Genomic DNA, 16,047 nt, shown 5'->3' on the forward strand with positions numbered 1-16,047 from the left:
ATATACTAATAGGTAACTTTTAATGATTAGTCAAAGTTAGCTTTAAATCATAATGTAGCAGACTTAATCCTTCATATATTGAAGGAGAGGTTAAAATATTTGTGTATTAATGGCATATTTTAAAGAAAACTTAATGAAAAAACATATCAAAGTTGTGGTCGTCAAATATTTTTTTTCTACAAACACTTGACAGCTCATGTAACTCTGTTTCATGGCTGACCATTACTAGAATTTTTAAGAGTAGAACAGGCTAAGTTATTAATTATTGGAGCCTTGCCTTGCAATATGAGAGTCCAGCAAGGAACAAAGCTGCAGCTGCAAGGAAGCTGAGGAATCAAAGTCCCTTAGGGCCCCTCAGGTCTTCTGATTGTATATACTAGATAAAAAGGAGAGCATGGGTTGCATAAATAGAAAGTCGTGGAGAAAATTGCTTGCTCAGTTTTATCTGTACCTGTTTTGATTCTTTTACTTTGTATCCTTTAAAATTAAAAACATTACGTTAAAAATAAAACAGACTCAATTAAAAATGTAGATGTTTGAAACTTGAAATTATTACTAAGAAACAAATTGTCTCATCTTCTTGTGACAAATGTATCAGGTGTCCCACTTTACTAATGCATGTAAATTATGAGTTATTTATTTAGTAGTTGAATTTAAAAATAAGGTGAATATGTATGTTATTCCTTACTTCTAATACCAGTCTATTGAAGGTGTATGGAAATGGTCTTTCAAACTTAACTGTAGAAAGCTTTCTGTACATTTTATATTCCTAGACCATTGCTTGTACAGTACTCCTGTTTATTTCGTTGAGATTATCAGCTTCTTGGAAGCTTTATGAAAGTCCATTCTAATAGGTAAAAGTGCACTTGAAGTGGCTTATATATTAAACAGGGCTGCAGAAAGTTTTAACTAATCATGGTGCTGAAATACACACAGACATTTGTTCTCTTTTATTGAAATTCACTTGACTTCAGAGGAACCCTGTGAACTTCCTTTGTCCAAACCAAGTATTATCCCACTCTATCTATCTGTCAGAAATTGTAAACCCTAAAAGGTTGTCAAAATTGCATCGAGGCTGATTTATTAAGCTGTCCTCTTTTTTAATATATGTAGATGTATATGTAGATGTATATGACATACATAATGACATATATACATATATGACATATGACATATATACATATATGTATATGACATACAGTTAGTTGAATACTGACTACAGTAAATTAAATAGGATGAATCCTGTAGTTCCTAGGCATGTAGAAATTTTATTTTTGAATCAGGCATTTTACCTTCCTGAAGGAATCCAGGCCTGAGACAATATAAAGTTAAATCAATGTTACATCTCTTGTAGGAGAAGAAAATTGGAAATACAGGGAGTTGAAGAAGAAGGAAGAAAGCATGGACAGTAAGTTGTCTAATATTATTTTCCCTAATAATACATATATATATATATATATATATATATATATATATATATATATATATATATTATTTGGCCTAATTTCACTAAATTACACATTTTGTTTTATTCTTAAAACAATTAGTTCATAGCTGCAAAGAATTGGTATGCTGATCTTTGCATAAAGTTCTGTGGTCTTGTTCTGTGGACAAAATAATTGATTTCTTATGGACAGTCACAGATATTTGGAGCTTCTTTCAAGGTTTTTCGTCAACCATTAAATGTCTTAGGAACACAACATTATTTTATGAAAACAAAACTGTAACTAATTGATTGAGTAATTAAAAGCAGAACTTCAAAATGGAAGACTGTAGCTATAACATAATTCTCTAAAAGTAGGGCTTCTCCTGTCTATTTACTCAAGGTGAATATTGCTAAAACTTAGATACATGTCAAAAAGTTTTAATGTTGTAGAGACTTCAGTAGCAACTAACAGAGGATGAAAACAAATGGGTCTAAGTATACCTTATTCCTTGTATAATGTAGGAGACAGCTTACAAAAAAAGTTGGTCTGATACTCAGCAAAAGGAAAATGGTCAGTAAACATGCCGTGGAGACTCAAGGGGTATAATACCTTTTTTTAAGTGTTCTTTAAAAATGTTTGATATAACTTAGAGCTAGCATGATACTGAAAGAAAGATCTTAGGTAATAATAAAAGAAGATGAGTAAGAGAAAACAAGAGGAGTTTCTGCGTTTTCAAGTTAACAGATTTCCTAAGAAGCAAAAAGACAAGAGCTCACCTGACTTGCATTTTCAGTATTAGTACAGATGGTGTCCACAGGGCTTGACTTTTTGAGTTTTGATTCTGCTTCTACCCTTCATTAAAGATTATTGATAAACTTCCAGACCAGTTAGTGATTTGGGGGACCTGTGACCTAAGAGATTTGTGGGAACATGCCAGGAGTCTTAAGGATGGGAAAAGAGTAAATATGGTGACTATGTAGAAGAAGAGGGGACAGGGAAATAGAGGCCAGTCAGATTAGTATCAGTTTCCAGAAATGATCCGGGGAAAATATGCAAGCAAACAATAAGTAAATGTTACAGGAATGGGAATGTGAATAACACTAGTATTGACTTGTCAAGTACAAACAACTTGTTTTCCTTTTTTTTTGTGTCAGAAAAATACTGCAGAAAAAGGAGGATGTAGCAGACGATATATACTTTAACTTCAATACAACTTCTGTTGTGTTGTGCTGTTTTTTAGAAGCAAGCTAGGCAAATATTGTCCATTATTAACCTCTGTTGTGCTTTAAGTTAAAAAAATATTAATTGTGAAAGATTCAATGCCAAAATGAAAGGATGCCTTGCATGGAGTTTTGCAATGTGTCAGATGTTCAGGTTAGTCAGTATTTTCTTGATAGGTTGGATCGTGGGAAAGAGCATCTGACGAACAGTTACAGAAAATGGTCTATGAGAAAAGCTGAAATCAGGTTGGAGGACATGGTTAGAATTTAGTACACTTCTGTTATGTTAGAAAGTAATTACAAAAAAGTCTGGAAAGGACTAAGTGTAAGTTTCTACTCTTGGGTAGAGTAATCAACAGCAAAAATCCAGAGTAAAGAATAGTTCATTAGGTACAGCTCTGCAGCATGGCTCAGAGAGTGAAAGACAAAGTGAACATTGCTGAGCAGTTTCAGACTTACAAGAAAAATACCACAACAGTAGGTATACATTGGAGTGTAATTTGATAGATATCTGAAGTAATCTTCCCTGTGCTTCAGTTTTCTTCAGATGGGAGTATTGTCTCTAGTTCTGCACATAAAGAGGGCTGTCAGTTCTGAAGAAAATTGATGGGGGTATGCAGGAAGCATGACTGGCAAGGATATTATAGAAAATTTATGGCAGTTGTCAAATGTGTAAAAAGGCTGTTTCAAATAATAATGGAAAAATTTATTTCTGCATATATGTGGAGGATAGGAAAAAAGTAACATACCACTAGCTGCAGGAAGACTTCAGGTCGGGTATTAATGAAAACTTCCTAACAATAAAACTTACCAAGCATTGAAATATATTGTCCAGAAGGACTGTATGGTATCTCTCAGGAGCTGTGTGTGTGTGAAGAATATAGACAAGCCTCTGAATTACTGACACAGAGCTCCTGTAGTCCAGGAGCAAGTAGATTAATTAGATGAGCTCTTGCACTCTCTTGCATTCAGGAGTTTCTATGAATGTGTGAAATACACAGCATTCAAATGCAACAAGGTCAATGAGGCCAGTGTGATAAAAAAGGAAGTTGCTTGCAAAAAAAAAATGCGATGAGATGTAAATACATACTTTGCTTAATGTTTCTAAATAAATTCAAATGTTTGAAACAAAAAACACATAAAAGTCCAGAATGACAAAGGAGAAAAACACTAGCCAAATCATATAGCTACTTTTCTGAGGTCCTAATTTCACTGTTGCAGGCTCAGCTTCATAGAGTTAAATACGTGTCTGTGGGTGTTACACATGTTAGTTTCATTGTTCATATTTATAAATGCCTGAAAATGCTTTTTCATCATTATCAAATCCTTCTTGCCCAAACAATGACTTCTCCAGTTTCTATCCTGATAGAAAGTGTACAAACTCTTAATGGTTCCCAAGTGCTCCTGTGTGTATAAGCTGTGTTTCAGGAGACCCTGCAGGAAAGAAGTGATGGTAACTTAGAGCTCTGGGCGGTATCTTACTGGGCTTCTAACTTCTGTGTGATGTCTCCCACTCGTTGCATTTTAGAATGTTTGTGTCACCAGAAATACAATGTTGTATTCTTAGAACACAGAACTCTTAGATACAGAGTACCTACCACTATTACAACTGTGTTGTCAGGTTCAATTGGACAACTACTAAAATGAACATAAATTAGACATAGAGCTAAGGGACATCACACAGAATGGAAGAGGTCATACCAGGTCTCAAGTCTTTCGCAGTGTTTAGCATTTAGTCCAGGCCATAAGAGATAATAATCCTGTTTCCTTTATTTAGTAGCCCATGCTGATAGCTTTCAGAAAAATAAAGACTAAAAACTGCTGGAGAAGCATTTATAAAAGCATCAGAAATAATAGGGATGAAATTTCTTTCCCATTGGGTGGTAACCCTCACCTAAACACTGTACAACAAGGTGGTGGCTTCATTTCCAGTATGTGTCACTGGAAGAATTCTTCTCATTTTCATTCCCTAATTAATTTTATTCAACCCATAAGTTGACAAGTTTCAATGTCTCTACCACCTGGCTTTTAAATAAACAATTAAAGTAACCTATCTGAAACTACTTCTTAGCAATTTAATACAAGGTTTTGACTGGTAACATTGCAACCATGTAAGTAAGAGCCTTCTTTTTCATGTTTGTCAATCTGTAGATTTTCTAGAAACTTTTGAAGATGTGAAGAATGAGGAATTGGAAAGAAAGGCCCAAATAGAAGCCAACATTGTTGCACTCCTGGAGCACTCAAGCAGGGTAAGCATTTCCATCCTTTCATTTCAGGCTAGGGCTTCAGACACACAGAACAGGAGAGTGGCTGGATAAAGAAGGGTGATGGATTTGATATATTTATATTTATCTACGTAATAGTCTCTGAAAATTATTAAGCATTAAGCCATGCACAGCTTTAGTAGTAGTTAAAAAAAGGATTTGTTTAATTTCTCTCTTTTTCTGGGGGAAGAGTTTTGAACAGTACGTAATATTGTGACCAGAACAAAGAAATATTTTCATCATTTCTATAACTCTTAATCTCTGCTATAACTAAAGTTAATAATGATAAACGTTTCCAAATACTGCAAATAAAACTATTTTTAGTTATAATAAACAATATTTTGTTTATCCAAAGTTTGCAAGTTCATGCGTGTTCTGTCACTACTATTACTGAGCTAAATATATTCCAGATGTCCCTCTGATCTACTAAAAATATGTCTGAAATATCCTGATGCGTAATATTTAATGTAAATATTATAAATTATTAATGTAACTGTTCATAAACTGTTTCCATTTGCAGTCTGCCATTTTTTTCACTTTCAAGGCTTCTATTCTTTTAATGTTTTGGTCTCCCATGGATTTTTTTTTATGCTATAGAAAATTTTCATCTGAGTAATATTTTGATTCTATGATTATTTTAATTGTCTCACACCTTTTTCTGTATAGTATACCATAAGGTATATTTTAGGCACTGTCACTTACTTTGTAACAGACCTATATGGCAGCACAGTTTATATCTTCATTTCATCTGTGCTGGCCGCTCAATACATCTTTTATCAGAAGTTGTCAGAATAAAAGTTATTCACATTTAAATCACTCAAATAACAGACAGTGTCATAGGACAGGAGAGGTTCTTGTTCAGTTACCACTTGTTGTTTCAAAAATACGGCATGTTCTTATCATTGCTGTTGGTAACACACAGAATCTGAATCATATGAAGCAAATTTCATCAGTTACCAATCAAGAGCTGAAGATTATGCAGGAAGACCTCACGTTCAAATCAAATGAAATGCAGAAATCACAGAGCACTGCTAAGAATCTGATTGCAGGTGAGATCAGCAACGGATTTTCTAATTAATTCCTTAAAATAATAAAGACTACCTGCAGAGTTACACTGATATCATGTAGAAGATTTGCGAATATTAGATATCAAGTGATCTCCAGATATTAAAATGCAGCGGTAAGCTCACAAATTGAAATGCTTGTGGATAGCAAGCTATTTTTATTTTTCACAATTTGTTTCTAATTATTATATTTATTTATTTATATCTATTATCTGTTAGATATTGTATACTATTTGTTTATAATAAGTATGCATACTTATTTATACTTACCTTACTATTACCACTAAATTATCATCTTCCTTGCACAGATGCATGTTAAACAAGTGTATTTCAATACAGGGGTTGAATTGAGCTAGAATTTGATTTTACTAATACTTACCACAAAATAAGATCTTCCATGATCTTGAAATAATGTTTAATAAACTGAAGCAGTCTTCCACAGTTATCTAACTATATATTATTTGTAAGTGTAGTTCTTAGTTTCATTTACTTATGGTTTATGCTTTTCCAAAGGGATATGTACCACAGGCAATTAACTGACAACAACTGTGAATAGCTCTCAAATCCTGAGGCTTCGATTCTGCAGAGTGAATGCTCATTTTGACTTTATTTACAGAATACTCAAATGCTTATTAGCTTCTTGAGGATATTCTCTGTAATTTCAAAAAGCAGACAGTAGTTTTCTCTCATTCCCGTAACAAGTATCTCTTTAGATCTTTATTTGCACTGTTTATGGTAAAATTGTCTTCACAATTCTGTGTCTTTGCCAATATCATTATTGGTTCAGCAAACCTTTTCTTGTTTGTTTGGCTGAAAGAAAGGGGCAGGAATTCAGAACAATAAATCATTTTGTTAGAAGGCTGTTATGTGTTGTACTTCATAGTAATTTTTAAAATAGGAGCTGGTATTGTGACTTCAAAGTAGTTATGAGCAAATAAGTTGTTTGGCAAAAAATGTTAGAGAAATTGATTTTCTGTTGTATGTTTCAACACTTAGTGTTTACTTAGTGTTTACTTGAACTACAAATATTCATTTTGCAGTTGTAGTGTAGTTTAAAATTTCTGGGCCTTATATTAAATGTTCAAATATGACTTTCTGTTCTTTCATATAAGCATCACTTCTGACTATTTTACAATATGAGGATGTTATAAGGTAGTGCCATAGAGGCATTATTGAAAGAAAAAACTCTCTGCAAGAAAAGAGGAGGAAGTTACAGTACATAATTTTCAGCAGACAATTTAGATTATTCCTAAGTAAATGTCTGATAGCTAGGATTCACACATAGTATAACAAACAACTTAAGATTCTTTAAGAAATACTGTGAATGCTCAGCTTGAAGTTCCTTCTAACCTTTGAATTATAGCACAGTCATCTTCAGGATTCTTTTGTTATGGTTAGAATCTGGATTTCCATATTTTCTTGCCATAGCAAAGATATAAAAAGTCCACCAGAAGAATCTATAAAAAAAAAAATAAAAGGAAACCATGAAGGGTAAACGAAAGTGCTGATGGCATGGTTTCCCAAAAACATTTCCCTGGGTCACTCTGGTTTGTTCTGAGAATTTACCACTGTGTACACACTGCATGCAAGATGCTGCAAATTCATGGCCTATCAGAAGGAACTAGGCTGCATCCTCTTCCTGTCTCTTCCCCTAGAGGAATTTTGAGGTTTTTTTCAGTTTTGAGGATTTTTTCATTGACTCTGCTGCTGGATAAGGATAAAATTTGCCCCTTCTAGTTTTTTATTTTTCTCCAGAAACTGTGAATGGACAAGACTATCCATTGTGGTCTCATCATAGTTGTATTAGACAGAACAGTCCAAGAATTTTTTTTGCCTTTTTGGCATTAATGTTGGTACTCTTTACATGTAAGATAAATTTTAACTGGTCAACTCTGTATAATTTTAAAATAACAAAATACAGATACTAGAACAACTACATAACAAGTGAAAATGCTGTGATAAGATGTCTTGCTAAGTAAATTCTCATGAACATCTATAGTTGTCTTCTGCTATTTCTCTTCAATCTGAATTAATTTTATATAATTGTATTTTTTACTGTTTCTGATCTAAAACTATCATTTATTGATGTCCTTAAACATTTGTCTTTAAACCACAGTGCTGCAGGAACAAGAGAAGTAAAGCTGTGATCTGTTCAGTTGTGGTTTACAATCTGTCATCGATCCATACTAGAAACTTCATTGTGAAACTCTGAGCAGTTATGAAATATTGTAGACACACTGAAAGTGTTTTCTTAAGCCCTTTGCATGAGGTGGCAGACTCTGGATTATTTACATGCGAAGCAATCAAAAATATTTTAATTTAAAATCCTTCTTTTAAATTGCATGGGAATTTTTCATATTTGTATAAATGCTCCTTTTACATAGAGGACACTTTCTTACCTGATCAATCAGCTTTCCTCAGGATAATTGGAAGTGGTACACAAAAATCTTGGCTTTTCTTTTATTTGGGGTTCCTAAAGAAATCTTGAAAGTGCTCTGTAATAAGCCAGAAATGTCGATACAAGCGTTTCACTCTGAAATATATGGCATAAATACACAAGCAGGGAGATGAGTAGGAAAATCTTGCTCTGAGAGTGTTTTGATCAGGTGAGATTTTCCCATCTAATTCCACTCCCAAACTATACCCACAGTTTTGGTAAAGGTGAACTCTCCTTCTTTCATGTAGACATATCTTTCTTCTGCCTTAAAGATTTATACTGCCTTAGTTAAGTTGTGGAGGAAATTTTCTATCCTTTTTCCAGCAGATCAGCACAAATCTCAAAATCACAAACCTAAAGAAAAGTTTTCTTGTGCAGTCTCATCCCCCCTAATAGCCCTGATGCTTCAGAGTGTAGGAAAAAAACTGCATTATCTGTATCATTCTTCTCAGTTAGACACAGATCTGAAATGTAAGAAAATGTAGCCATGTGTTTAATGTTCAGGAACCTGAATGAAATACAATGACAAGTCAGGTCACAAAACCATCCAAACTAAGTCTAGCCAGCATCTAGTCTTTTCCCACTCCAGGTAGGTAACTTACCCTAAGACTGAGTCGAAGTATTATTAGTTTGTGTATCTGTATTGTTTCTCCTCTCACATGTCTCGTGTCTGGACACTTTGTCTCTACAGTCCTCTTTATATCAGAATGCACCCATAGTTCTAATTCCTGTAATCACCTGTAACTCTGTTGTGTTTTCAATGGAGTCTCAGAAGTAAAAACTGTATATTGTAGCCCATGTTGATGTTGTACGCTCTGACTCTTCTGTGGATATATGAAAGTGCTTTCCTTTACAAAGCAAATGTTGAAGCAAATTTGGCTATTTGTTGTGCTAATACTAAGCCTTATCCATATTCAAGCAGCACAAATAAAAATAACAGGATGCTAAAAACTAATAAAAAATACTTCTTCAATTTGTCTGCATAATTGCAATAAACTTCTCGTAAGATATCACCACTGCTTTAAGACTGTGGTGCAGTAATTAATTGTGTGGTGCTATCAGCATTAAAAATAGAAACACTGTGATACAGAAGGTCATCACATTTTCATTATTCTTCACTTACGGATTATAATACAGTAATTATAGTGTATGAGTGACTTACGACATGGTTGTGAAGATCAAATTTTTATTTCCTTCACATTAATAGTTCCATACATATAAAAAATCCGAAGTATATTTAGGAGCTGTTTATATGGGTTAAATATAGCATAAATATTTATGTAATAGGCTGTGTATTATGGAAAAATAGTACTGTTAATTAGAGATTGTGTGTCTGGTGATCTAGAGAGTCAAAAACTGCAGATGGACCTACAGAAGATGGAACTGCTGGAGGGCAAGATGGTTGGTGAACTGGCTTCTCTTAAAGACAAAATTGAACAGACAAAAGCAGAGTTGGAGATCTACAATAATTTGCCAGCTCTGAAAGCATCAGGAGAAGAAAAGAAAAAGGTAATGAAAGGGATGAAACATAATGTATGCTTTTGAATAGCTAGTGGAGGGGAATCCAGTTTTGTGATTAACAGTCCTTCCCGACAACTGAAAAACAAAATTGTGCATCAGTTCAAATGAATACAAACACTATTTTGCTTAAATATGTGACTTACTGAGTACCTGTAGCAGTTATTCAGCTGAGTATCTTTTGATAACCTCCTTGCATAAAATCTCCCCATTCTATTTCAGTGATTCAGCTAAACTCTTATTTAATTTACGACTCCTCATAGCTTTGAATTTAGCAATCTAACACAGAACGCAAGCAAAAGAGACTTTCCTACAAATTCTTAATATCAGCATTCCCACTGGTGCTCTTTTTTCTCATTCTTTTTTTCTTATTACTGTCTAATGCAGTGCTAGAGAAAAGCCAGTGAGTTGTTTATGCATATGCATGTGGTCTTGTTCTAAAAGGAAAAAAAAATAGCATCTTGAAAGGTAAATTGAAGTAATGTGCCTGAAGCCTACAGCAAATTAACTCATTCATTAATCAGTTTATATTGGGGTTTTTTCTAACTAGAAACTCCAGGATGACAAAGAAAAATTAACAAAATGCAGCCGTGCTTTTAAGAAAATAATGGAGCATTTGAATACAGAGTATGAGACACTAAAGAAGGAGCTGCAAGAAAATGAGACCCATTCTCAGGTATAGATCAAGTTACATATTATCCCTTCAGTTGTTTCTTTCTTGGTTTTCTTATACATATGAAGCATTGTTCAGTCAGAATCTGTTTGTTCCTTCCCAGTGAGTTTTCTAAGTCATGCATTGTAAGTGTGTAACTGTATTTGCTGTTTTCAAACAAAAGTTAATATTGTGCCAGCAAGTGGCTTGAAAGTTTTGGTTTACTAGCAGAGATCTTTCTGAGCTAAAAGTTATGTGAATCCTTTGTTTAAGTGTTTGTGTCAATCTTGCTCGGATCTCTCTACCTTCTGCCCTTCCTTTGCTTAAGTAGTTCAAGGATGAGCTTAGAAAGAAACTGCAGTAAAAAAAAAAGTCACTACTAATTAGCAAAGATCCCTCTTGCTATTAAAGTCATGGTGATATTTTTTTTTCTTTAAATTTGTGCTATAAATTCCATTCTCCTTTTTCAAATTCTTCTGCTCCTTGCAGGCCATTGAAGTTTTAGACTCTGTTCACATTTAAACAACTTTGGTGTACATGTACATTTACATTTCAAAAGCAGATCAGGAAAGATGTTTATAACCTTGAGTGGCTTTTATTCTTTCATTATAAACACACATAAATTGGTGTCATTTTGGCAGCAGAACTTTACGAGCATGTATGTTTGAATGCACAGAAGAAAAATGGTTAACTTTAAAATACAATGGAAAGGGAAACTGATTTTTTTTTATGCATTTCAATGTTTTTTATTGATTGAGGTTGCTGAGATATTTGTCCTTTAGAACTGCTATTTTTTCTAATACAGTTAAAAGATGAAAGTCACATTGTACATGCTTAATTTCTTCTGAAATTAATGTGATGGAGCAGATGAGAAAGCATAGGTCTGACTGAGGCATATGTGTCCATTTGTAATACACAATTATTATAGTCATTCTAGGGTAATGATATAAATCCTCAAAGCTACATGCCAAAGTGTGCAAGACTTCAGATACTGTGTATCTTTTTTTTCCAAGATCAGATTCTAGAGTTTAGGTAAATTAGAAATGCATACCCAAAGAATGTTATGATACTTGCATCATGAGGCTTAATATTTTATATAAAATAGTAGTTGTATGGCATTTATTTAGTTTATTGTGCTGTTCCATTTTTATGTGTGTGAAAAGGATTTGTTTCTTTACTGTTTATGTCCTGAACATAAAAAAATGAGGTTGAATTAAGATATGTCTTAAAACAACTGATCATTTGATATTAATCAAGCATTTTGAAGTACAAATAGTGTTCGTAAATATGGATGACTTGGGCACTTTTGCAACAGGTCATTTGGTCTTCAAGCAGATACTATAATAATATATTGAACCTTTCCTTTTCTGTGTGCAAGATAGGAAGTATTTCAGTTCCAGGCTCCTTTACTGGCTGTGTTGTGTGCAGCAACATCTACAAAGAAGACAGTAAAAATTCTAATTGGTCAGAAATACCAAGTCTTGGAAACAAATTATTGCCTTGCTTGCTGTGAACAACTTTCTAGTACACTAGAAAACTGATTCTTTACTATTAAGGTTGGAGTTACACAGAAACTATTTTCATCTCTTCCAGCTTAAGGATAAGCTTTTAAGTAAAATACTGTAATATTTTCCTTATTTATTACCTTAGTTTTCACTTAGTCTCAGAATGATTTTCAGTTTTACTTTTAAAAATAACATCCTCATATCTTGAAATGCAGAACCTTGAACAGTAGCATCAGAAAAACAAATACAAAATTGTATTGTAAGGAAGCAGCCATCAATATAATGTCCACATTAGCTTCCTGTTGATGCTGAATGTATTGAAGAAGTGCCAGCACTGAACCCACACTCGTACAATCTTCTTGCTGCAGCTCTGTTCTTATCACAACTTCTGGCATCAGACAGGAAACTTAACTATGGAAGTAAGGAAGTTTCTTCTGTGTAGTGCAAAGTCCAAGACAGTGTCAGGAAATATTGAATCTTTGGTGATTTTAGATCCTACTGATTCTAAGAAGAGATCCATCTAAATGATATGAAGCATAATGAGAATTAGTGTCTCCCTGAATGGTTCACTTTTTAGTCCTGACTTGCCTGTTAACTTCCTTATATGACAAGTCTTGAATTCTCATCTGATTTTTTGATCTGTCACTGCAGTTGCATGCAGTGCTTTTATACAGATTTATTATGAAGTGCTAAGTTATATGTGCAGGTTAATCATCAGCAGCTTTAAAAACATTTTGACATTGTTTCATTTCTGTGTCTTTTTTATGTGAAATAAGTTTGATCTTATAATTTGATAGAGTACAAGGTATTGATACAAAATCATTGGTGTAAAATATATATGTAATTATTACAATTTTAATTTTTGGCTCTTTTTGTGGTTTTGTGTTTTCAGCTTACAAATTTGGAGAGGAAGTGGCAGCACCTTGAACAAAATAACTTTATGATGAAGGAGTGTATCCTTTTCTGTAAGAAGTAAGATTTAGATTCACACACTGTATAATTGAGGAAGAAGTCTGTTTCCTCCAGCAGAATAAGACAGGACGGAATGGGCTGCAGAAGACAGGGGAGGAGGGGAAAGGCAATCCTTTGCAAATATCTGGTTAGCTGATAGATATTTTATATAGCAAAACTTGCATGTGTTGTCTGAAACAATTAGGCAGGGTCCTAAAGCATGAGCTCTGCCTTGCAGTCTAAAAGTTTTCCTTGTTTCTCAGGTTTGTCTCTGTTTCATAAAAAGTTCATCTTCACATCTCTCCAGTCTTATCTGACACTAATCTGCCAGTGTAGCATTGTTAGAAAACATGCTGGAATGAGGGAGCTGTCTTGTAGCTCTCTCTTTATGGGATTCAAATTAACAAGTTGTGTTACAGTAGTCATATCAGCAAAATCATTACTTGCTGATTTGAAAATGGCTTTCATAAGATAGTTTTTAAAATTAAAAGCACTGAAGTTTGTTTTAGTTAGAATTGATGGTTCTTCTCATCTGGTACTTTTTTTCTTTTTTTCTCCTTAGTTATGACAGAGATCTGAATAGTACTAGGCTGTGCTTTTACTTTATATTCTAGGGACAGTGAATTCACTGCAATAAAATTACTTCTTTAAAATTATTTAAGAAATAAATTTTATTTAAAAAATCTGAAATCCCTAAGATGCACAAATTCATATTTACATGATCACAGTACAAATGTCATTGGTAAAGATAACATCAAAACTAGACTTCATCATCTAGTGTAGTGAACATTCCTTCATGTCTCAAAAAATGTCAGGGGGAATATATTTCAGGCAATTCTGTGATAACCTAGCCATCACAGAAATAATACTGATGATGATGATAATTATTTAGTAGTTAATGCATATACATATAGCTATATGTATATGTATATATGTTGTTCTCTGCATGTACCAAATATCACATTTCTCAAATCCACTAAGTGCTCTGATTCTTAGAAAAATATCTGAAAAAAAGTCTGGTACAGTATAATACTGTCGGAGCCACCTCCTCTTTGAAGGAGGCTCTACAGAAATATTTTATCAAGGCAATAGGCTTAAACACATTTTTTTTAACAAAAAAGACTTTAAGACAAATCAAGAGAAAAAGTTGATCAGGATATTAAAGTATTTCCTAACTTGGTATGAAATACTGCTTATCCAAGTGCAGACCCTTATAGTACTTATTAATATCAGAGTACTTACATCTGATTGAGCTACTGGAGGGAGGCTGTTTTCATGGACTGGGACTTCTGTAGCCAGACTGTATGGCTGTACATAACTGAGTGCCTTGAAATGGTTTGATTTGCAATATAACAGTAGGCAGAGTCCTTCATGAGGGACTTAATGCCTATATATATATACACATATGTATATAAAAACAAAAGTGACTCAGGCATGTAATCAGTTCCACTTTCAACAGTGCTTGGCATGAGATAACAGCTGTTAAATTAGTGTAAGTCTTCTAGCCCCAGTCTGAGTTTCTTTGACTATTTTCATCCTTGATATTTTTCACAGAAGGAAATGTATGGTGGTGTGGTTCCCTTGTGATCTGTGATTATGCTCATATTTACACTGGCAGTTTGTTTCCTTAATTCTTTTAATCAGTCATAGCAACAAAAAGTCAGGAGAGTGACTACCAGCCAATAATGAAGAATGTGAGAAAGCTGGTCAAAGAACACAACGAAGCTCTCATAGAAGCTTTACAGAACACCAAGAACTGAACCCAGGCATTTCCTTCCTGCTCAAATGGACCAACAATGAGAGATGTTACGGCAAAGCCTGTATGGAAAGCTGGACTACTGAGATCATTCACTCACCACTAGAGTGACAGATATGCTTAAAATTATTTTTTCCAGGTTTTTAGAAGTTACAGGTGTTAATACTGTCCATACTTTTGCACTGTTTATTTTTTTTTAATAAACATCTGAATTTTAAAAACAAAAAGGAAATGCTGCCCAATGAGTTACTGAGGCCCATTGCTGAATCGCATCTCAAATGTGAAATTTTAGTCTGCTTTACACACTGAATTTCTAATTGCCTAAGTACTACCCCTGCCAAACAGAACAGGAGGACTGCTTGACAGGCTGTCATATGCATTATCTTAAATTAAGTGTATAATAACATAAACGGTAGTATCAGCATACCAGACATCTATAGATAGCAATTTATACCAAGTAAGGAAAGCATCTAAGGATGACAAGCATTTTCTAAAGTAAAAATTGCATCATAGTGTAAAATCTTACAATAAAAGCAAATTTCAGCAAATTCTCCAAAATAAGGGAGAAAAAACTTCGTAATTTTTTAAGATGTAATTCTAAAGATCAAACTCAGATAAAAGTAGTGGAACACTACTAACAGTGATTTTGTGTGGAGTATTTTACTGCTGTATATTCACCAGTAAAGGAAATAGCAGAGCAAATTATTTGTCTTTTCTGCAACATTTTTTTTCCCTCAAGTTTCAAGCAGCAGTGTCATATGGAACCTCTGACAAAAATCTACAAGAAAGAGTTTCAACATAGAACAAAAACAGGACTTGTATAGAAAATAACAATGTGCTTTGTGATACAGAATTATCAGAAAATGTTCAGATTAAAAAAATATTTCCATTTATATATTTGTCTCAAAGTCTACATGTAATGTATTTATAAACTGCTTATTGATCATTTCTTTCACCTGGTGTATTGTAAGCTAGTCCTAATCAAATAGAAAAAGCACAGTTCAATATAGATAGAAATCTTAGCTAAACAGTAAACTAGCCTTGTGAAAGAAACAACTAAAAAGCGGTGGGATCTGGATTTATAGTTGTTCTGCTCTCTTATAAAAGTTATACAGAAAAGAGGTAGACTAAGCATCTTACTTCATTAAACTGGAGTAGAGAAATTATTAGGAAATATTCTGTGTCCATTAAAATAGTTCTATATTTTTGTCACTAAATTTCCTCAAATCTGAGATTATAGTTTTGAGTATAAA

General features: G+C 33.6%; 1 protein-coding gene across 4 annotated transcripts in view; it reads left to right on the forward strand.

Annotated features, from left to right (window-relative positions):
• IFT74 (intraflagellar transport 74) overlaps positions 1 to 15,021 on the forward strand; it is a 36,886-nt gene extending 21,865 nt beyond the window's left edge. For all 4 annotated transcript variants that reach the window (XM_086869197.1, XM_023944443.2, XM_086869199.1 and 1 more), the window contains exons 14-20: positions 1,355 to 1,408; positions 4,799 to 4,896; positions 5,834 to 5,960; positions 9,758 to 9,921; positions 10,481 to 10,606; positions 12,980 to 13,040; positions 14,683 to 15,021. In XM_086869197.1, coding sequence (XP_086725323.1) covers positions 1,355 to 1,408; positions 4,799 to 4,896; positions 5,834 to 5,960; positions 9,758 to 9,921; positions 10,481 to 10,606; positions 12,980 to 13,040; positions 14,683 to 14,798 — 746 coding nt within the window. In that variant the 3' untranslated portion in view covers positions 14,799 to 15,021. The remainder of the gene's footprint in view (positions 1 to 1,354; positions 1,409 to 4,798; positions 4,897 to 5,833; positions 5,961 to 9,757; positions 9,922 to 10,480; positions 10,607 to 12,979; positions 13,041 to 14,682) is intronic.
• The last annotated feature ends 1,026 nt before the right edge of the window (positions 15,022 to 16,047 follow it).

Source organism: Cyanistes caeruleus, chromosome Z (genome assembly GCF_971803275.1).
Source record: "Cyanistes caeruleus chromosome Z, bCyaCae1.hap1.1, whole genome shotgun sequence".
Lineage (NCBI taxonomy): Eukaryota > Metazoa > Chordata > Aves > Passeriformes > Paridae > Cyanistes > Cyanistes caeruleus.